Source organism: Lepidochelys kempii, chromosome 2 (assembly GCF_965140285.1).
Source record: "Lepidochelys kempii isolate rLepKem1 chromosome 2, rLepKem1.hap1, whole genome shotgun sequence".
Classification (NCBI taxonomy): Eukaryota; Metazoa; Chordata; order Testudines; family Cheloniidae; genus Lepidochelys; species Lepidochelys kempii.
In genome coordinates, this window is record NC_136381.1 from 187,878,307 (window position 1) to 187,902,047 (window position 23,741).

General features: G+C 40.5%; 1 protein-coding gene across 7 annotated transcripts in view; it reads left to right on the forward strand.

The window, feature by feature from the left end:
- The window catches only part of MYRIP (myosin VIIA and Rab interacting protein), a 348,446-nt gene that overhangs the window by 158,265 nt on the left and 166,440 nt on the right, over positions 1–23,741 (forward strand). For 6 of the 7 annotated variants that reach the window (XM_073333104.2, XM_073333103.2, XM_073333105.2 and 3 more), the window contains one exon: positions 5,630–5,851. The exons of the other annotated variant lie outside the window; for it this stretch is intronic. In XM_073333104.2, the coding sequence (XP_073189205.2) occupies positions 5,630–5,851 (222 nt within the window). The remainder of the gene's footprint in view (positions 1–5,629; positions 5,852–23,741) is intronic. 7 annotated transcript variants of the gene reach the window in all.

Genomic DNA, 23,741 nt, shown 5'->3' on the forward strand with positions numbered 1-23,741 from the left:
CCCACCTTCTCAGCTACTAGATGAAGTAGTAATGTCTAGCTGTGACGCTCTGACCTTGCTGAAGTCAATAGGCATTTTGTCATTGACTTCAGTAGGACCAGGATTTTACCTTAGATTCTTTTGTAGCATAGGGAAGAAATACCACTTCTATGACCATTTTATAGAATTCACTTGGCCGGATCCTCATCCTCCTGCATTTACTTCTCTTTGTAAATTAAACAAATTAAAGATGAAGGGAAAAAAATTGAAAACTATCAAGCCAGTGGTAAAAGAACCCACGAATTGGAACAACATCGTATGGGTTACAGACATAAAATGCTCAAGGAGAAAATAATCTTTTAGGGAAGAAATATCAGTAAGATAGTGGGGAAGAGAATGGCAACTGAAACAATGGGACTATGAAATATTCTCCTTCCTGATTTCTGGTACAACAGGTGGCTGTCTTTATAACCACTTATTAGCTCCTTTGTGAATATTGAGACCGCAGCAACACACTGTTTTTTCCCTGTGTTTTTTTTGTACTTACACTGCACCCCCTGGTGTCACATCCTTGACTGCTGCTGCTAAGTCAATACCCTGTGCACAGAACACAGATCTAGCAAGTTCCCAGAAGGGTCCCCAAATGCAGACTGCTGTGTGTGTGTGCACACTAACACTGTCTTCTTTTGCAGGTCACTATACAAATTCAGAAATAGAGTATGCTGATATGACAATAATAGACAGAACATGCCTGGGCATGTTTATCAAGGGATTCAGTAGATCTAAACAATATGTGTTTTTGACTTTTTCCTGTATTTCATATCGTTATTCAGATGTGCCTATTCAATATAGGGCAAACTCAGGGATTGATTTAAATATGTACAATCCTATTTTTATAGCATAGTTACTGTGTTGCTCACATCTATTGCTATCATTCAGTACAGAGAAGGTAAGTGCATATGGACTCTTCCAATTAATTCAAAAAGCTGCACAGGGAAATAGTTAGAACTGATAATGTGCAAGGAATTAGTAACTTGCTACCTGTGAGCCATATTTGGCCCTGATTTGCACCTCAGCAGCCCCACTTATTCCAGTACATTAGGGCTGAATTTGTTCCTGAATTTTCATAGAATCGTACATTAGCGCTCGAGAAGTCATCGAGTTCAACTTGCTGTGCTGAGGTGGGACCAATTGAACCTAGCGCAGTGGTTCTCAAACTTTTTTTCCACTGACCACTTGAAAATTGCTGAGAGTCTCGGCGAACCACTGCAATGATCTTTCCAAATGCTGTTTGTACCGTTAGTTAACTATTGTAAAGTGCTTTGGATAAAAGCGCTATATAAAAAAACCTTTATAATAATTAATGTTTTTTGTGCTACAAATAAAGCACATAACTCATATTTTAATATCGGTAGTCTCACCTTTCTAATATGATGGATGTGCCCTCTCTCCCCGACCGCGGTAGCCCCTGAGCTGGGAAGAGTTGGGGGGGTCTCTCCCTCTCTCCCCTGCCACATTGCTGAGCCTGGGCAGGAGGGCCATCTTTCCCTGGCAGCCACAGCCCTGGAGCTGGGGAAAGTCGCCTCTTTCTCTGGCCGCTGCAGCCCTGCACGTTCCAAATTCCCTCCACCCCGTCTTCTCACCCCACTGCCCCCTCCCGCCTACTGTCTGTTCTCCCCGCCAAGGCCACCACCTCACCTTACATGTGCGTCTTCTCCAGGGTCCAGGTACCTAAATAGCGGCCCTTCATTCTCTCGTGTGCAGCCGCCCAGGTGCGCACCTTAGAGGGAACTATCCGCGGACCACTGGAATGGAGCTCTCGGACCACTGGTTGTCTGCGGACCACAGTTTAAGGATCTCTGATCTAGACCATCCTTGTCAGCTGTTTGTCCAGACTGCTCTTAAAAACCTCCAGTGATGGGGATTCCACAACCTCCCTTGGCAGCCTATTCCAGAGCTTAACTACTCGTACAGTTGGAAAGTTTTTCCTAATATCTAACTTAAATCTGTCTCTTGCTGCAGATTAAGCCTTTTGCTTTGCAGCAAGGGAGATTTAGGTTAGATATTAGGAAAACCTTTCTAAGGGCATGTCTATATTACAAACTTCTGATGACGCGAGTTACGCTGCAGTTAGTCTAGTGTGCGTGTGTACTTGGCTCCTTGCGTCGGTGCAGTGCATACTCAATAGGAGTTCTTGTGTCAATGCACAGTGAGGTGCACCATGGGTAAGTATCCCAGTGTGTAACTCGCCATTGTCTTTTGGGAAGTTTTGGCAATGCAAGGTGGGGCAGAAATGAGCCACGTGTGGGAGACTGGCTCTGCGGGGTCAAGTTCCCATCATGCAACTTTCTCTGTCCCATAATGCCATGCCTATCCCATGCTTTTTATGTTTATTTTTAAAATCCCAGTAACCTGCAGGGATTTGTTGCTGGCCACCAGCTCTGACAAAAGTATGGAGCTTACACAGCTCTGCACGATGGTCGTGAGTGTTGCAAGCACGGAATGCATGATCCTCTGGATTTGCAGAGCTGCAACAAGAGCCGGCACAATTTCCTAGAGGATAGACTGCTGTGGGAAATAGCGAGAAGAACCAATTCAGGATTGTTTGTGCCCACAATGGTAAATAGCTTGAGAACCTCTGAGCTAGAGCAGTTTTTTCTCAGCCTTTTCAGGCTGGTGACCCCTAACAGTAAGGATTATGCTACTGCACACAAAGAAAATCATACTTAGTAATGATAACTCAGTTGCCTGCATACTGTATTGGTGATGGAACAGACTGATATTTGGATCAGTCACTCAGATGCTATCGTTGTGGGAGGGGGATCCTATAAAGCAGACTAGATAGCTTTTATGACAACTCGTGGGAAATGAAGCAACATATTTTGAACTAGTACCTTTCATATAAGGATCACAATTTTGCTCTTCCTATCACCCAGAGGGTTTAGATACAATCAGTATTATTATATCTATTTTAAAGATGGGTAAAGTGAAGCATAGAGAATTTAGTGATATGTCCAAAGTCACTCGGCAAATAAATAGTAGAATTGGGAAGAAAATCCAGGAGTGCTGACTCCTGGTCTCATTCTTACCTCTAGCGCTGGCTCTTTCATCACAAGTATGTTGTTATGACTGCATTCGATTGGTTTCCAAATTACAAGTACCTCTAATCTGTATAATCTGATTTGCACTACATATCTTCAGAGCACCAAGATACCTACTGTAACAGATCATAAATCTTAGTATTAGATAGTCAATCTACAAATCTGGCCTTTTTTTTTTTTTTATAAAGCTGGCTACACTCCTTCAGGACATTAAAAACAAATTGAAGCATGGCAGTGACAATGAATGTTTTTTACACAGTATGCAAAAAGAAAAAGAGGAAGGGGACCATCAATCAAAATTTAATCGAGAGAATTAGACCAAAAGCATTATGCTAAATAATGTTCCTAAACTGGCTTTTGTGTAGGATGACATGCCAGAAAACATCCACTACCCAAAGCAGTGACTGAAGTTAAATACATATTTTTTTTACATAAACTGTCACAACAATGCCTTTTGGTTCAATCAGAAGAAGGAATGAATTTTAGTCTGACAATATAAGTGTACATTTCTATTTTCTAAAATACACAATTCTATAACAAAGTTCTGTGGCAGAGTTAGATTTGATGGTAGACATTTTGGATACCTTTGCCTCCTTTATATTAAAGATTCTTACAAATGAATCACAAATTGAAAAAGACAATTTTGGTGTGGAGCTTTCTTTCTTCCTTCCCTTTGTGTGGCAGTGTAATGACTAACCACAATACTACAAATGGTTTTCCTCCCTTTACATTTCCCCCTTTTTAAATACAGTCTTCATGCTCACTCTTTAAACATAGTGAGCCAAATTTATCCCTAGCATACCTACTGAGTTTGTGGTGTTATCCCAGGAATTAATTTGCTCCAGTTTACTCAGGCTAAACAAACAGTATTCACTTAACTTGTCCCTGTAAGTGATGTTCTCATGTTTGTTTGAACTGTGATATTTCTACTGGACATTCACAGAAATAAATAATTCCTCCTGGAAAACAAATGTCTTAAATAAAATAAGCCTTTCCTTTGGAACTGCATAGACATTCTTCTTATGCTTGATCTGCCTATCTGGTGTAACTAAGCAATACTGTATTCTTCAGCTGCTCCGAGATGGATCAATACCACCAGTGGCTGAGTAGGTCCGTGGTGTTAAATATTCAAAACATCTCATGTGCACACAGAACTCAATTTAATACTAAGGTCTGTGTAATGTGGAAAATATACTTTCTATATCACTGTTGTAATTGCATTCCTTTTAGACTTTAACTTTAGAATTGGTTTGTAAGGTTTTCACAAAATGGACTGTTTTCACTTTGAGTTATGAATTTGAGAGGTGGAAATGGCAGATAGAAAGATAAATAGCACCGTACTGAGGGCTTTTTAGAAACATTCCAAGCTTTGTTTACAATGATTTATGTACTGAATCTTAAACCAATGTCTGAATACATATGCACTATCAAATACATATTTTTATCTTTTCTTTTAGCAATGGTGTAATAAAAAAGTGTTAATTTAAATTAAAGTCAATGACTCATGATTGTTTTCCTGTATATTAATCAACATGTCCTGCTTTAAATGAATTTTTTGACGTTATCCTATGTTATCCTGGTCATACTAAATAATAAAGATCAGTCATTAGAAGTGGCCAAACTATTCATTATAGTATTATTCTATATAAATGTAGGCCATTTTTATTTAGGAAATTGGTCACGAAACAATCCTGATTTTCTTGTAGTGTATGCATTGATCTTAAGTATTCGCTGAATAATTTCATTGACTATTTTGCAGCCTACACAGTATTTACAAACTGCTCACTTTAATTATATGCTGTTTGCCGTTTGTATTTTGTGGTCAGTCACTTAAGTAACATGTTATTGTTTTCACTCTTTGATTGGATGGCCAATACGTTTTAAATAGTAGAATAGCAAATAATGAATATCACACCTCTGGTATGAATTTTTGGATGAGTATGCACTTGTGCCAAAGCTTATGGAGCTTTCAGGGTTTGGAAACATTTTAACTGATAACAAGTAGTTGGTCAAATATTTGCCCTGATTCAGCAAACTGTTTAAATTTCATTGAAGTTGAGCATGTAATTAAGTGATTGGCTGAATTGGGGCTCTTATTAATAATATAACCCCATGAATCTGATCAGTTTTTTTAAAATAATGTCCAGCCAGCCCTTTCACTTCTGTACAGTGGTTTTCATCTTCAAAGCATTCTAAAAACAGCAACGAATCTTCAAAAAAACCCCTACTAATTATTAAGTGAAGAAGAGGCCCACATTCTCCTCTGTTACATGAGTTTAATTGTGTGAAGTCATATGGTTTGCTCCAGAGCATGGTCCAGAGAGTTGGTGACTTGCCCAAGTGCACAGTTAGAGGCATGATTAAAATGCAGACGCTCCTGATTCCCTGTCCTGTGGCCAGACTATGCATTTCTGTCATGCATTTTCCCCATAGAAGGTTGTTTTGGGGGCCTGATGCGGTTGTAGGAAGGGGGCTATATGATGTACACAGGGAACTCCAAATGGAGTACTGTTTTGATTTGTCATTTTGTTCCTTCTTTTTGGTTCCAGCGAAATGAAGCAGAAACTTGACGAAGAGGGTAACAAGTGCAGCATCCTTTCTAAGCAGCAGAAGTTTACTGAGCGCTGTTGCATTCGCTGTTGCTCTCCTTTTACATTTCTCATCAATAGCAAGCGTCAGTGCCAAGACTGCAAATACAACATCTGCAAGGACTGCAGCTCCTATCAGAAGAAGGACAAGGCATGGCTCTGCAATGTCTGCCAGCAGGCTAGGTAGGTGCCTATTGTACCATTGCCCGGTAAAGAACAGCTGGACGGAAACCCTGACTTGACCTTTCCTCCTATTCCCTCTCTTTGTCAGCAGTTAACAATGATGAGGTGAAAGACCTAAGAGACAGAATACTCTGGAGTGTCTAGAAGTTGTTGTTAAGGATTCCTTTGGGCCAGGAATGTTTTATTCTAAATCTGCTTTGCTGGAGTGATAAACCAACAAGCACTAATTGGATTTAGTCTGCATAAGGGGTATGATGGTTCAGTATCTAGATTACTAACGTAAGCACCGATGGTTATAAGGTGGCCAGCCATTTTGCAGCAATCACTTGAGAATAAGGCAGGGAGGGTGAAGAAGGTCTCTCTTTCAGTAGATTATCCCGCAGTGAATTTGTCTGGAATGCTTTTCTAAATGACAGACTTTCCGTAGAACACTAAAAGCTTCCAAAATACACTCCAAACAATAGTGTCATGTTCACAACTGGGACTAGTTCAAAAAATGCTGCCTAATGGAACCTTGGCTAGAATTGCTTCCCCACCCCTTGGGCCTGAGATAACCCACCCTTTTAAGACCACATGAAAAAAAACCCAAACCAGTAAAAAGAGCCAGCCCACATAAAACAGCTCTTCGGGGGCAATCTTCCTGGCAGACATTTGGTCTTGCATGGTTCCATTTCAATTATGGTAGTTAAACTAAAACAAACTTGGCCCAGGGTGGCCAGGTAATCTCAGTCCTCCTCTCTACTGGTGGGGAAAAGGATAAAGGAGACCACCCTGATCCATTTTCCAGGGTCCAATCCACTCCTGTCTAAGAGGAAGCACTGCTGTTTCTTATCAGGAGCTCTAGTGGGTTTTAGCCCACAAAAGCTTATGCCCAAATGAATTTGTTAGTCTCTAAGGTGCCACAAATACTCCTCATTCTTTTTGTTAGATATTAATAGCATCCCATGAACCACAGCTGTCAGCTCCACCATTTGCCTAGTTGCTTGGTCAGGTTCTGGTGCCCCGATGCAGCATGAAATACCCTTCTCTGCCTCCCTACAGCACAAAAAAGGGGAGCAGCAGGGGCATAGGGAGAAGAGGAAGCAGCAGCCCCCCACATCACATTGAAGTCAGCATTTATATCAGTGCAACCCCATTGGGCTTGATTCTGAACTTATTTACAACTGTGTAGATCAGGAGTAATTCCAGTGAATTAAATAGGGTTGCACTAGTGTAAGTGAGATCAAATCAGGCACATTGTATTCCACGTAATATAAAAGCTGATAATAATATTGCTTGGTGGCCGTGTCATCTCTTTAACAGCTAGCAAACGCATTTGCCTACCTTCCGATGTTGGTGATCAGTCCTGAAAGAAGGTGTTGGTTTTTTAAATGGTGTGGTGTTTTCAGCTCCCCCGGCTTCCTCCACAGGGGACCCAGAGCCCCCTAAACTGCAGGAGGCACCCCCGGCCCTTGGGCGGACTTGCCCGGAGTTGCTTGGTCCCCCTCCACCCCACCGCCAGCCCGCAGAACCACCCAAAACCCTCCAGCAGCCACCCAGGTAAGGCCTGGTCTGGCCTGGCCGGCCAGCGTAGACATACCAACCTAGCTTTGATCTAGCTAGCTTGAATAGCAATAGCAGTGAAGCCATGGAAGACACATGGGCTAGCTGCTCAAATACATATTCAGGTTCAGGGGCTGCCACCTCTGCTGGGCTGCTTCATTGCCATTGTTATTTGAGCTAGCTAGATCAAAGCCAGCTCAGGTGTTCCTATACATGCCATCTCTGATTGCGGTGTAGACCTATCCTAAGTCTCTTCCTGATGAATGTAGTAAATAAGGAATTCTTAGGCTACTGTGCTACGATGTCACCTCACATTTTTATAGAGGCTAAATTTTAAAAAATGAATACTGCGGTAGTTCCCTCTGATCACTTTTCTCCAGCAGTTACCTTAAACTGTTAATCAGTGCGGTGATCATCTACTGTGGATTAAGGTTATGTTCCTGCAGGTTAAAAACATACAGAGGAAACTAATAAAAGATAATTAGTGTGGCTATTTCAACAGGATATTTGGTTATTATCTAATACAAAGCATGAATATAGAATAACTCTTCGGTCTGTCTATCTGCATTTTGTTCCTTTGTACTCAGACTATGTTAGGTAAAGAGGAGGATTTTGTGGGTAGTGTAGATAGCTATGGAGTAGATGCAATAAAACACGAGCAAATAAAAAAATAACTGCCTTTTTGTTAAGGGTTATTTTAGCTAGAGAGAATGGAATGCTGCTGCTGAGTTCTAAAGTTTAGTTTCTAAAGCTTAAACCTTATGAAATCTGTCTAATTTCAAACTTGAACCTAGGAATTAGGTTTCATCAAAATCTGGTCTTTGACCTTTTGTTGAACGTTAAAACCAAATTTTTGACAGTTTTGAATAGGAATGATGTATTTAGTGCTTTTAATGGGGTTTTCTGTTAATACTTCTGTATCTATTGGTCATATCCCTATTCCCAACTTTCAATGTGGACAGAATCAAGTAATGTCATGAACCCACTTAGAAACATTTTTTCACTTTGCGAAACTTCAGTGATGAAACACCCAAAATTCACAAAACGATGGGCAATATATTACAGAACAAAGTTCTCCTTTCTGCAGTCCAGACGGGTTCAGACAAATATAAATCTCTAAACTCAGTAGGCATAAAACTATATGAATTGAAACTGCTAAAAAAGTGTAACAAAAATCAAAGTGAAACTCAGCTTGACGGCCATATATAGCTAACAGCTGTCAACTGAAAGGTTTTGACACAAATTGCGTGAAGCATGCAGCAAAGTGGTGCAAAAGGCACCAAAAATACTGCTTTGTATATCAAAGTATCCTGCAAAATTTTAAAAACTCTTGTGTATAGAAATATAGATCTATAGAGATGTTTTATATAGACTAGGTACAGATGTATTAAATGGTGCCGACCAGATATCTAGAATACCTGTTTTTTAGTTTGTTTATTTATTAGTAGCATTCTATGAAGTGTTTATTTTTTTTACTGACAATTTATATTTACATCTACTGTCTCAAGGGGACAGATATGCCCAACATCAGCAGCTAGCTCATGGATCTCAATATCATGTGATGCTGGCTCTGAGATTGGTAGCACTGATGTTGCAAGAAGATCAATAAAATAACCAGGAGACTCCTCCCCTTTTATGCACAGATACATCATAACTGAAAGACTTTTTGCACTTTAGCCTCTTTTTTTATACTTTTTACTTTTAAAGGTAATGGGAATCAAAGGCCTTGCTTATGCAAGATGCTTCAAAATTCTGGGATTGTGGCTTCAGGCATAGCCCTCAGTTAGTGGTGATGCCGAAATGGCAATAAACTAGGAGGAACTATGAATCAGAGACACAGCTCCGAGCTACTTCCTCTTCGCTTCCTGGGACAGTAATTTACTGCCAGCCTACAATAATAGATTACTGGCTCAACTACTTTGATCAAGGCTATGATTGGTCTTCACCCCACCTTGCCAATCTGTTTTGAGGAGGGAGAAAATAGAAACTAGTATGGTTACTTGACTATGCGTCTGCATTGTTGCATAGGGATGTGAAAGGAGTTCTTACTCCCCCTTATTCCTGTGTGAGCATTTTGAATCCAAATCACAGCCTAGCTGTATAATGAAATATCTCTGTTCGTTCTTCTGAAGCTCTGCAATAATTTGAATGGATTCATTACACACACCTGCTAATTATTTTATTGTATGGTTCATTTATTTGTTGTACCTTTACCTCAGGAATAAAACTGAGGCCCTGCCTCCTGGAATCACAAGAGTAGAACCACTGAAGTTGACAGGGCTACTCATGGGGATAAGGGTTGCGGGGTTGGTCTCTTGTTTAACTCTGCTGAAATTAAGCCGTTAACGTACCATGGATTTTTGAGGGTTTTTTAAATTATTATTTTTAATGTTGTTATTGACATGTTATGAAAACATATTTGAGACATATAAATTAATAGATTTATTGGGGCTCTGTTAAGGATAACAAATTGATTTCTCCAAATTAGACAGGATAGTTTTAGGGTTTTTTCCCAGGTGTGTAGAAATCGCAACTGACACATTTTCAGAAGCCGTGAGCATAGAAAACAGAATGATCCACTTTCACTTAAGATTTTTTTATCATAAGAATACATTTTTTTTCAGTTTTTGAAGGTGACTTCATTACTTCAATCTCCACTAATGTCAAACTGGCACCTTTCTTGAATAATCTACCATGAGAACAGGCAATGATGCTAACTGGCCCTGCCATTGCACCTCTATTCTGCCCTGTAAGGACCATCTCTAGAGATGAGACGTTTCCATGCTCATTCAGCCCTTGACTTCTCTCTTGAGGCTGCCAGTGGAGGTGCAGTCAGTGCCAGTTGTTTTTGTGAAGTGGACACCATTCTGCTAGGATCTGGTCTGAGACCATAAACTTGTTTCCAATAGGCTTCTGAGCAGCCTTAAGATAGTAATGATTTTCAGACTGCTAAACTGGGCTGTGTTCAAAATGGTAACCCAGAGATAAAAGGATGTATGTCGCATACCAAACTCATAGGCCATTGAATGCCTAAATATGTCCTTTTTTAAAACTGTGTATTTGCTTATAACTGCTCACTGTCAATGCTGAATGAGGAGTTAGCAAATACCTGTGATTCTCTGGTTAAATACTTCGTTTCAGAAGCATAGTACAGTTCAAAGGATAAGTGGTCCATTTTGACAGAGTTCTCTCAATTCACACCCTTAGTACAATGCTGTGCAGTCAGTACAGCGGGGCTTGGAGAGGAACATAAGGAAAATCTAAGCATCTTTTATAGAAGGACTTTTCAGAATGACACTAGGCTAATTTAAAAATAGAATTTGTGTCTGCCACCTTTTTTTTCCTTGACTGTGAGACTAAAGATTAATCAGGGTTACCATGTAACTTACTACACAACAAATCTGAAATCTTGATTCCAAACTCAGTGATGCTTCTCACTGCTGCTTGATCAAAAACAGCTTTGGATTCTTGCAATTGGAGCTTTCTAATCATAGCTGATAACCCTGCACTGAAAAAGTACATGCTGCATCAAGCACGGAAAGAAGACACTCAAGAAAGCAGTTTGAAAATATAATTTACAGAGATCTTAAACCAAATCCTTAAGGCACTGTTGGGTTGGCTTTGTAGTCTAGTTGAAAGAAAAGACTCAGGTCATGTGCTTGCTCCCCGGCTATGAAGTGTGGAGAGTGCTGAAGAGGAAATACTTTCAAACCAAAGGTACAGGGTTTGCTCTAGAAACACAACCCTTCCCTCTGACCAATGCCTGGAACAACAATAAAAGACTCCAGAACGCTGTATAATTAAATAATTAGTAAAAGTATACTTAATCATGCCTCAGTGTGGGGGGCTCACCTAGATGACCTCTTGAGGTCCCTTCCAGCTCTACATTTCTGTTATTACCTCCAAGAACTATGCAAAACATGTTAAGCACTTAAACCTTAGGAAATGGCAGAATTAAGGTTTCTCTGTGCAACCTTATTTCTGCCCTCCTGTGAGCATGCATTATGATCACATGCCATTTATTTCCACTGGACCCCTGCCTCATTCAGCAAGTGGGTAGTTTTTCAATGTTTCAATAAATAAGCAACTGAGAACAGGATCTTAAATGTTAAGTGCTGGGAAACCTTAACTATTGGCAGCTACTAGTTCCATCTATAATAACAGAACAAAAGGAATATTGTTAATGTCTTCAGTGGTGGGCAAGGCATGTGGTAAGAACTCATTTGGAAGCTTACGCGCTTCCATTGCTGCTGGGTGACCCAGGTATGTTCTGGCATTCCATTTATTGGAGGGAGTGTTTGCTGGGAAACTGCCGCTGGAAAACACTTACGTACCTTTAAACTTCTGAAAACAAAACCACAGAGGAGCAAGTGTGACAGGCAGATTATGTTTTCCTTTAAGCACAAACTTTCTCTGGCTCTTCTGCTTGCCATAAAAAAAAAAAAAAATTCTAGCATTTTGCCCAAAGACACTCCTCTTAGAGCTGTGAACTCCTGCCTGCTGCAAGTGCTGTGCCTCAACATTATTTCCATACACCAGGCTTTGAGTCTACAACAGGATGCATTCACCATGGTGTTTGCTCGCTCTCACTTTTTCCTTGGAGCTTCTTCACCCATCTTAGGGAAGAGACAGTCCAGAAGAGTGACAATAGTATTTTCTTTCACAAAAGAGCTAGAGAGCTCATGCTAATTCTTAGTTTAGTCACGTGAGCATTTCAAATTGCACTTTTTCCTCCTTTTCCCCCGCCTTCACCCTTACAGGCAGGGGATGGGCAGCCAAGGTTGAGAATGCTGCTGAGTAACACCTGCAGTATTTATTTATTAGTTCAGCAAGAAAACAGTCTTAGATGAGTTTCATTTAACAAGGTAAATTCATAACTACTTTATACAAAATTGTTATTTTTGGCACTGTAGTTAAATCAGCACATTTGTCACAGTCTCCCTACAGTCACTGGTTTGTAACTCAGTTGTAAATATTTGCTGTAGGCCCGTGACCTGGAACTTGTCATGCGTTATATTTCAGTGAATAAATTACTAACAACATTGCTGTTAATAATTTTGAAACCCAATTTATTGGCTCAGTTGTGTAATTAAGGAGTGATGTGGAGCTGCACTGGGAAAGGCTGTGGCCTGGTCTACAGTAGAAAATTAGGTCGGCATAACTACGTTGCTCAAAGGTGTGAAAAATCCACATCCCTGAGCAGTGTAGTTAAGCCAGCCTAAGTCCTCATGTAGACAGTGCTAGGTTGACAGAAGAATTCTTCCACTGACCTAGCTACTGCCTCTCAAGGACGTTGAGTACCCACACGCATGGAAGAATCCCTCCCATTGGCATAGGTAGTGTCTACACTGAAGCGCTATAGTGGCACAGCTGTGCCACTCTAACATTTTAAGTGTAGATAAACCCCAAGGGTGCGGGCTTTGTGGGGGGAGGAAGGGGAAGCTGGGGAAGAGGGGTAAGACATTCCTTGCCTCTCCCAGGCTGGAGAGCAGGCAGAACTGGATTATTGACATGGCTGTGCAGAGCATTACGACTGGGGATGTACACTGATTTAACTGGATTTGTTGTTGTAACTATTATACAAATATTTCAGCCTAGTAACCAAGGTGAAAGAAATATTAAAGGGTAAATCTTCATTAATGTGCACAGGGAGGTAAATGCAAAACTCTATTATTGTGGACATGGCCAGCCTGAAAGCCATATATTGTAAACAAGTATTTCTTTACCTATTTATGACTCTCTCACAGTCTGCGCATTGCTTATCTTGGACAATGAAAATCAATTAAGGTGATTCCAAGTTCTCAGTGCTGTAATGTTTGGGTTGTCAACACTTGAAGGAAATTTGTCCTTGCTATAAAACCAGTGTTTTCAATGGAATTTAAAAGAATAACGGAGGGAACATTTTTCTGTGGGTCTTAAGGGTTTGTTTTTATAAAACAAATTTTTTAGATGCAGTGGAGTTGCCACCTTACTAAGGGCTTGTCCAAACTGGGGTTTCACACTGAGATAAACTACGCCAGCACAAGTCATGGTTCACTGGGCATGGATTGTCTACACTAAGGGCTTGCACAAATGCAGCTATGTTGGTGTAAAATAACCCAGTGCAGACAAGGCCTACAAGTCAGACAGTCTAGCGCCCACAGCAATGCACCCCAAAGAGTCACTTATAAAGAACAAAGGAAAGAAATGCCAACTCCTAAGCAAAGAATAGGGCCGGGGATGAGGAGTTCAAACTTTGGCGTGCAGCAGGCAGGCTGCCCTGGGGCGGGGGCTGGAGCCAGAGAGGAGGACTCCCCCGCAGACATTTCCCCACCGGTAGCAGCAAGCTCCGGGGAAGGGGCCCCTCTCTCCTCCCCTTATTGACAAAAATAAGGGTGCCTCATATGCAGACCAGGGATACTTTCTGAAATCAATTCAAAATTGTATCTTAGCAATGTCTTAAGGTTTGGGAAACAAATCCTTCATTGTACGCAGTGAGAGAAATCATTATATCTGTGTTCTGAGAAACTAGAGAAGGTTAGATTGTTGTTGTTTTTTCCTTTTGTTTTTTGAGTCTTGGGATACAGTTGGGTCATGTTGTCAAGCATTTTTCTGCAACCACAAGGGCTAGAAACTCACATAAAAAAAGCTGAGATTCTCACCTAGTCATATGCTTCCAGGTGCTGGGGCTTTAAGAAATATGCCAAATATCACTAGACTTGTTATAGAATTATGAGAGTTGCCCACACTATTACACCAATTTACTAATTTGTAATTTACATCACCTAGCATGTTCCCTCTGGATTTGACCCTCTGTATGAATGTCTGTTCCAGATAACTCAAGTGAAACTGTCTCAAAGTTCAATGGAAACTGATTTAAATCCTTTCAAATGCTAGAGAAAAGTGAACACCACTTTTGTGAATGGGTGAACAGTATTGCACTTTTGTGCTAAAGATGTGTGAAGACCTTTTAAATAATTATTTTCTCTTTCTAAACCTATATGCTAATAGTTTAATAAAGAAAAGTAGTACAAAACTCAGTCTCCAGAGTACATACTATTTCTAAACTTGAGTTTAATTCATGCATTTTCCACTTGTGCCTTCACAAGAGAACATTGCTTCGGTGTGTATAAAACCTCATTAATTTAGAACTTTCCTCAAAGTAATTGAATATAGTATCACAGTCCACTTGAATTTTCTTTTAAATCTAAACAGTGAGTTATCCACAGTGAGAATGACTTTCTCCAAATATTGGGGTAACTTGTGGATTGAAGTTGCTGAAAGGCATGTTAAACAAAAAAAACTGTCCTCCCACAGTGGAGTTTCATAACTGACACTTGTTTTCTTACTGTTTAGAGTACTATAAAACATCTTCTGCACAAATGAACCATATAAAGATGTCTCATCCTATTCATTAGTACATGGGAATTCAATCAGACATCAGAATTATATGAAAGATACTGTGTACTTTCACGTGAAGGATGAAATGCTCAAAAATTCATAAGTGACTTAAGAGTCTAAGTTCCTTGAGAGTTAAGCTCCTAAGTCACTTAGGCCTGATCTACACATAAAAATTAGAATGACCTAGCTACATTGCTCAGGACTGTGAAAAATTTCACGCCCTGTATGGTGTAGTTAGGTCAATCTGATCCCCACTGTAGACTCAGCTAAGTTGGTGGAAGAATTTTTCTATCAACCTAACTACTGCCTCTTAGAGAGGTGGAATGCCTACACTGATGGAAAAACCCCTTCTGTTGATGTAGGAATTGTGTACACTAAAGCACTGTAGTGACAACTCTGTTATCTGTGTGGCTGTAGCCACTATACTGTAGACAAGGCCTTAAATATTTTTGAAAATATTGATTTAGGCAGTTTGCAGAGATTCTTGAGGGCAAGCTGCACTTGCTTGCAGTTTAAAACCCCAGGTTTTCCTTTCACAAGCTAGAAATCCCTTTAGCCTCAGTTCAGCCCTTCTCTCCTAGTCCAGTCTTTGTTCCTTAGGTGTTTCCAGCAATCTTTTTGGACGGAGAGTCAGTGAAGAACCACGATGATGTCACTCCCCTGCCTTAAATAGCTTTTGTGTATGGTGGGAAACCTTTGTCACCCAGATTGGTTTCCATGCCCAGTCAGTGGACAAACATTGGTAATCTAAGATGGAGTCCAGTATCAGGTGATCTGGTCACATGCCCCTGTAGTGCTATAGCTGCCATGACTTAGAGGCTGTTTGTAGCATCCTCAGGAAAGGTCCCCACGAAGGTTCCCCCATGGGAGATTAGCATCTTCTAAGACCTGTTGTTCTCCCTAATGGCCCTTCCCAGGCGGCCATCTAGGCTGATTGCATTCTGCCCAGTGGGCATTCCCCATGTGTAAACACATTTGTAATAGATGTAATATTCCTAACTTCAGATACCAAAAACACCATCCTGGCCGCTATGGATGTAGAAGCCCTCTATTCCAACATTCCACACAAAGATGGAGTACAAGCTGTCAGGAACAGTATCCCCGATAATGTCACGGCAAACCTGGTGGCTAAACTTTGTGACTTTGTCCTCACCCATAACTATTTCACATTTGGGGACAATGTATACCTTCAAATCAGCGGCACTGCTATGGGTACCCGCATGGCCCCACAGTATGCCAACATTTTTATGGCTGACTAAGAACAAGGCTTCCTCAGCTCTCGTCCCCTAATGCCCCTACTCTACTTGCGCTACATTGATGACATCATCATCATCTGGACCCATGGAAAAGAAGCCCTTGAGGAATTCCACCATGATTTCAACAATTTCCATCCCCCCATCAACCTCAGCCAGGACCAGTCCACACAAGAGATCTACTTCCTGGACACTACGGTGCTAATAAGCGATGGTCACATAAACACCACCCTATACCGGAAACCTACTGATGGCTGTACTTACCTGCATGCCTCCAGCTTTCATCCAGACCACACCACACAATCCATTGTCTACAGCCAAGCTCTACGATACAATTGCATTTGCTCCAACCCCTCAGACAGAGACAAACACCTACAGGATCTCTATCAAGCAGTCTTAAAACTACAATACCCACCTGCTGCAGTGAAGAAACAGATGGACAGAGCCAGAAGAGTACCCAGAAGTTACCTACTACAGGACAGGCCCAACAAAGAAAATAACAGAACGCCACTAGCCATCACCTTCAGCCCCCAACTAAAACCTCTCCAACGCATCAAGGATCTACAACCTATCCTGAAGGACGACCCATCACACTCTCAGATCTTGGGAGACAGGTCAGTCCTTACTTACAGACCGCCCCCCAACCTGAAGCAAATACTCACCAGCAACCACACAACAGAACCACTGACCCAGGAACCTATCCTTGCAACAAAGCCCGTTGCCAACTGTGTCCACGTATCTATTCAGGGGACACCATCATAGGGCCTAATCACATCAGCCACACTATCAGAGGCTCGTTCACCTGTGCATCTACCAATGTGATATATGCCATCATGTGCCAGCAATGCCCCTCTGCCATGTACATTGGCCAAACCAGACAGTCTCTACGTAAAAGAATAAATGGACACAAATCAGACGTCAAGAATTATAACATTCAAAAACCGGTTGGAGAGCACTTCAATCTCTTTGGCCACTCGATTACAGACCTAAAAGTGGCAATTCTTCAACAAAAAAAACTTCAAAAACAGACTCCAACGAGAGACTGCTGAACTGGAATTAATTTGCATACTGGATACAATTACTGTTCTTGTCAACTCCTGGAAATGGCCCACCTTGATTATAACTACAAAAGGTTCCTCCTGCCCCCCGCTCTCCTGCTGGTAATAGCTCACCTTTCCTGATCACTCTGGTTACAGTCTGTATGGTAACACCCATTGTTTCATGTTCTCTCTGTATATAAAATCTCCCCATTATATTTTCCATTGTATGCATCCGATGAAGTGAGCTGTAGCTCATGAAAGCTTATGCTCAAATAAATTTGTTAGTCTCTAAGGTGCCACAAGTCCTCCTTTTCTTTTTGCGGATACAGACTAACACGGCTGCTACTCTGAAACCTGTCAAAATGATACATGCATTCAAAATAGGCTAATCATATTCAGTGAATCATAAGCTTTTCAATGATTGGCCAATGGGAGCTGCAGGGGTGGCGCTTGTGGACGGGGTAGTATGCAGAGCCGCCTGGCCACTCCTCCGCCTAGCAGCTAGAGCAGGGACATGATGCTGCTTCTGGGAGCCACCTGAGGTTAGTGGTGTCTGGAGCCATGGCTGGCCGGAAGCTTGTCTTAGCCCTGCTGAGCTGCCGACTGGACTTTTAATGCCAGGGTCCCTTTTCGACTGGGCATTCCAGTTGAAAATCAGAAGCCTGGCAACGCTACTTTGTGTAGTATAGGATTCATCTTATAATAGAACTTTAATATTTCTGGAATTTGTTTATAGCTGTGTCTGTATAGGTCCTCAGGAGAATTGAAGAAAATAGCTTTTTTCTTTCCTCACATTTTATTAAGTGCATACCTTAGAAGTTTGTTGTATGTTTGTACTGAGATTTCTATTTCATTTACATTCCATTGCTTTTCTCTACAAAATGTGTTCTCTCCAGATAAGTTATGTTGTTTAGTTTAAATATATATGATATATTTTAAATTATTAGAATGTCTCCTTGTACTATTTAGTTTAATGTTAATATTAAAGGAGAAAAACTATTTCTTTGTTTTTAGTATTCCCTGTTGTTGACCTTACTTGCGTCAGTAATTAAATTGCTGTTTAGGAGGGGGAAAAAAAAAGAATATTGTCATATGTATCTTCAGAGTCTCAATCTGGAGTTATTTTTGGTTGCTCTTTACAACATTTAATCTGGTACTTATTGTGGTGTGTGATTGAAGGATGATAAGGTACTAGTTAAAATATAACAATTCACATAATATAGCAAATTGTATTGTCTTAATGGAATTGGAATTTAAATACAGGAATTCTTTTTAAAATATGAACTGCAATGGAACAGGTAGACAGTTTATCAAGGTCTCTCCTATCTGCAATACACAGTATATTTTACCTTGAACTTGCACCATGACTTATACTGATGTAAAAATGTTGGATTTAGAGCAATTGTTTTTGATAATGTTAAAACTTGCAACACAAAAACACAAATCTGTGGTCGGTATGCAGGCAAAACTCCCATTAGAGAGTCGGTAGAAGTTTTGCTTGCATAAGGGCTGCAGGAACAGTAGTGAATAAAACCCTAATCCTGCAGTTGACTCTGCCTTAGGGAAACCCCATGGACTTCAATGGGGCTCTGTGGGGGGAAAAAGTCTGCTTGTACAGAGCCCCATTAAAGCCAATGAGAGTCTGCCCACTCAGAATCAATTGCAGGATTGCTTCCACTGTTTGTCCTATTGTTTGTTCTGATGCACAGTGTACAATCAGTAAGCTCTGAAGTATGTTTCAGTGTGTCCATTTTGATACATTTTATGGAAGAAAATACCCTGTACAATATAAACCTTGTGATATGAGATAAAAATAACATGGACAAACTGAGACAATAGTGTCTCTTTCATCTCTTTGGTTTGTGCTAGATTGGTTGGTAGGTAATTTCCTTACGATCCCACTTAATTCCGCATTCCTCAGACCCGCTCCCTTCTATTCTACAAACTTCATCTCGAACACATTCCATCTAGAACTGTGCAGAGTCACTTAATTTCCCTGTGCCTCGATTGCATCTGTACAATGGGGATGATGATACTTCCTTAGTCTCTTTTGTCTGTTTGCTCAGCTTGCAAGCTAGTAGGGGGCATGACTTGTCTGTTACTATGGGTAGGTCGCGCACCAAGCGCAATGGGACCCAACCTCAATGGGGCCTCCAAGACTTCTTGTAATACAAATAATAACAGAAGATATGTTTAAAAGCACAGGTGCTATTAGATTGTCACCTTCAACAGTTGTTGTACAGCTTAAGGGTATAATCATCATATTTGACTGAAGAAGTTGTTGGAATTGGTAAAGCCCTGAACAGTACGTTAAGAAATAAGTAGTAGCTAATAATTGGACTCAGTATTTGTTTACTAAAACATTCAGGTGTAAGAAAACAGTTGGTTTCATGACTTGGCTGCAGAAAGTTAACGAGGGCATCATACTGGTTTAACAGTCTTGTTTTGCATTCAAGTAGGTGAAGCCATATGCTAGGACGGAGCCAAAAGACCTTTGGACGGTCTGTTTAAGCCACAACTTACAGCTCTGTGTAAAACTGGATTTCTTACAGTTGTATGTGACGTGGATTTGGGTATCTTTGCTGCGTACTGTACTTGCTCTGCCACTTTGAGAAGACTCTCACAGGAACTGGCAACGTGCAGTGCCGAAATATGGCACGTGCAATGATTGTAGAAAACGTTAGCCCTTCTTTGGGCTCCAATAGAACTGAATTAGATCTACCAGCCATGACTTTGGTCATCTGAAATGTGCACCTCTTCCATGTCCTGACAACGTTTTCATCCTGTCACGTTTTAGTGGCAGAAAATACCGCCTCCACTGTGCTGTTTTTTTAAATCCCCTATACAACATAATTTGTTGCACCTTAATGATTTGCTGATCAAAATAAATATCAAGAAAGCCCAAGTTTCCAAGTTATAAAGTTGTATATCCAGCATAAGGTATAGTTCATCACTTGATGTAAACCATCCAAAATGCATTCTCCTCTTTCCCTTTCCCTCTTATTAAGCCATAGCCCCAACTCTTACCCACTCTCCCTCTGGGTTGATGTGTGCACAGGAGACGTATGGAGGGAGCAGTCCTTTTATTCCCCCAGTTGCAGGAACTGCAGTCTCTCCCAATATTTGCTCAGGGTATGCAAGGGGAGCGCAGAAGCAAGGAGCTCTCCTCACAAGAACCAGGGAAGTCTATTCTGGTGTCTGTGGTTGAGTTATGTTTTGATGGCTTAAAAGAAATGTTCACACTGATTGTTTTGTTACGTTGGTCTCTGCTGTTCCTCTGGTATTCTGATCTATTTTAGTTATTTCTAATATATGCACTGTGAAAATCTCTATTCTGTTAGACAGGATCAAGCTATACTTGCATGAGACAACAATCTGCAACACTGCCATCCGTTTTGGGGGAAAGCATCAAAAAATGGAATTAGGAGAGGAGAGCAAAAAAGGGGGAATTACTGCAATGATTAAATATTATTATGTGTTGTTGTTCATTTATTATTATTATATTGAAGTTGTTTAGGATAGTCAAGACTGGAAAAGACTGAAATATTCCAGAGAGCAGGTGGGATGGCTTAGTGCATAAAGCACTGGTCTTTAATTCGGGAGATATGGTTCTATTTCTGGCTCTGCCATTGAGCAGCTGGGTGACCTTGGACAAATCTCTGTGTCTCTGTTTACCCATGTGCAAAATGGGAGAAAAGACACTGTCCTCTTCTGCAAAGTACTTTGACCTCTATAGATGAAAAGCGTGATATGAGAATTAGGTGATAGCATTATTAAATTAACTATAAACACTCAGGAGAAGTGTCACTGTAGTAGGTCAGCTTGGTGAAGACCTCTGCGCAATGTACGGCTGCAGTAAAAAAAAAAAAAAAAAAAAAGGCAAGTACTAGTGTTAGGATGTATAAAGAATAGAATTGAAAATAAAACAGAAAGTATTGGAATACGGTTCTATAAATCAGTGATATTCCTTCACCTGTTTCCAGTTCTGATCACCTCAAAAATATCTCAGAAAAAGAGCGTGCTCAGAGAAGGGAGATAACACTGATTGGAGGGAAGGAAAAATTTCCATATGAATAGAAAGCAAAAAGTTTCGAACTATTTAATTTAGAGAGGAGATGAATCAGAGGGGACATAATAGAGTTATTTAAAATAATAAATAGTAAGTATAGAAAAGGTAGATGGGGTCTTCCTATATACCTGTTTCTTAATACAAGAACAAGGGGACACTCAAGGAAAGATTACATGTTTAAAACAGATAAAAGGAAATATTATTTTTGATCAGTATGTTTCAAAGGCTTAGACATTTGGATGGAGGTTGTGAACATCCACAGTTATAACAGATAGGATAGAAAATATGAGGGATTAACTTTCTGACGGGCTAGGAGGAAAATTCTCCTTTTTGCAGATTATTCTGTAATTGCTCTTTATGGGATTCTTGCACCTTTTTCCTGAAACATTTGGTATTGGCTACTTTTAGAGACAGGATACCCTACTAGAAAGGCCACTAGCATGGCAGTTCCACGGTTGGATCAGTGGAAATGGAGTCATGGGAAGCAAGGGTATGTAGAATGAGGAAGAATACAAGATGTAAAAATCCACTTAAAATACTGAGAAAAAAGTGTAAAGTAATAAGGGATTACAAATCAAGGAGTAAAAATAATAAAGACGTTTCGCCAGAGTATTCCGTCCAAGCCTAATGTTCTCTGTTGCTTGGTAGAACTGAGTCTGTAGTACCTTTCCTCCTTGTTGAAGGAAATTTTAAGGGCTCAGTTAATGTTTTGCCTATTAGTACAAGGGATCCTACCTAGAGTGAGTTGATTCCTACTAGTCCTAGATTTAGTGGTGGTCTGACCATTCTTATTCTATGTCCATGCTTCATCAAACTTTTCAACTTCTTAGATTTTATTCCAAAATTTGTGAAGGATGTTGAGTTAATGGCCCTGGAAAATAAAGTAATCCGTTTGTCTCCTGATGGCCTACTAATGAGGCAAAACTTCCATCCACTTTCAAGAAATGAGAGGGTAGTTTGCTACTGTACTCATTCAGTCCCCTTGGCCTCTGCTGAGCCCTGGTCTACATCACAGGGTTAGGTCTATGTAAGCTGCCTTGTGTCAACCTAGCTGTGGAAATAAAAGGAGTACTTGTGGCACCTCAGAGACTAACCAATTTATTTGAGCATAAGCTTTCGTGAGCTACAGCTCACTTCATCGGATGCATACTGTGGAAAGTGTAGAAGATCTTTTTATATACACACAAAGCATGAAAAAATACCTCCTCCCACCCCACTCTCTTGCTGGTAAGAGCTTATCTAAAGTGATCACTCTCCTTACAATGTGTATGATAAACAAGTTGGGCCATTTCCAGCACAAATCCATGTTTTCTCAGCCCCCCCCCACACACACACAAACCCACTCTCCTGCTGGTAATAGCTTATCTAAAGTGACCACTCTCCTTACAATGTGTATGATAATCAAGGTGGGCCATTTCCAGCACAAATCCAGGGTTTAACAAGAACGTCTGAGGGGGGGAGGGGTAGGAAAAAACAAGGGGAAATAGGTTACCTAGCTGTGGAAGTATCTTCACTTAAATTTGACTCCTGCCAATATAAGTGCCTCTCTGTGCGGATTTAGTAACATCACTTCCCTAAGAGGCATAGAGTCATGGTTGATGTAATTAGGTTGGCACAATGCAGCATAGACACTGCGTTGCTTATGTTGACTGTTTCTGGCTTTCTGGAGCTCTCCCACAATGTCCCATGCTGACAATATAATCAATACAAGTGCTCCTGGTAAGGAAATGGAGCGCCAACACAAGGAGCCAAGTGTGCACACACACAAGTGATTTGATAACTACAGAGGCTATATGATGATGTAAGTTGGGTTGACATAATTTTGTAGTGTAGACGTAGCCTGAAACTGCTAACTGTGTGAAAATTACTGCTAACTGTGAGAGACTCTGTCTTTATTATAAACATTGATGTGCTAGGAAGTGGGCTGAGGCTACTAACTCATTTCACATAGGTCATTAGGTATAAAGAACTTTCACTGTCCTGGACCTGATTGGACTTGAACCTGAGGCATATAGCACAAGGGTTTTCTCTCATCACAAATTCTCCGAACCAACAAGTGTTTAACCCTTTTAGAATAAATTCTCAAAATGGGGTTCCTTTGTGTGCATGCACGACTCTGTGTATGTGTACACAAAAGCTAGAATTTATATGCACCAGTTATGGGTATTTGGGTTTCTATCTGTGAATTCTGTCATTTGCACAAATTATGATCCATCAAAATTACAGGTGTAAGTGCTTTTGGAGGGCACACAGAGAGGTGAGAATCAGCATCTTTGATACAGAGCTCCATACACTCAAATGAAGGCAGGAGGGGAGAACCCTTGGAAAATGTGGGGCTTAATATTTATCAAAGCTATTAAATTATCATGAACTTTTCTTTATTCTTCCCCCATCGATATTTATAGTCTGTCTGTTTTGTAAAGGTACTGGTTCGTTATGCATTTTTTTCACTTTTTTGTACAAAGCACTTGAATTATCATAGGTAACCACTGCTATTTAATTATTGCTGACCTGTTAAAGAGTTGAAAATTCAATGTTCAAGATTTAATTAATGGTGACATCATGGCATGTTTCTGGATATTTTGTATTACTAATAAAATACACGA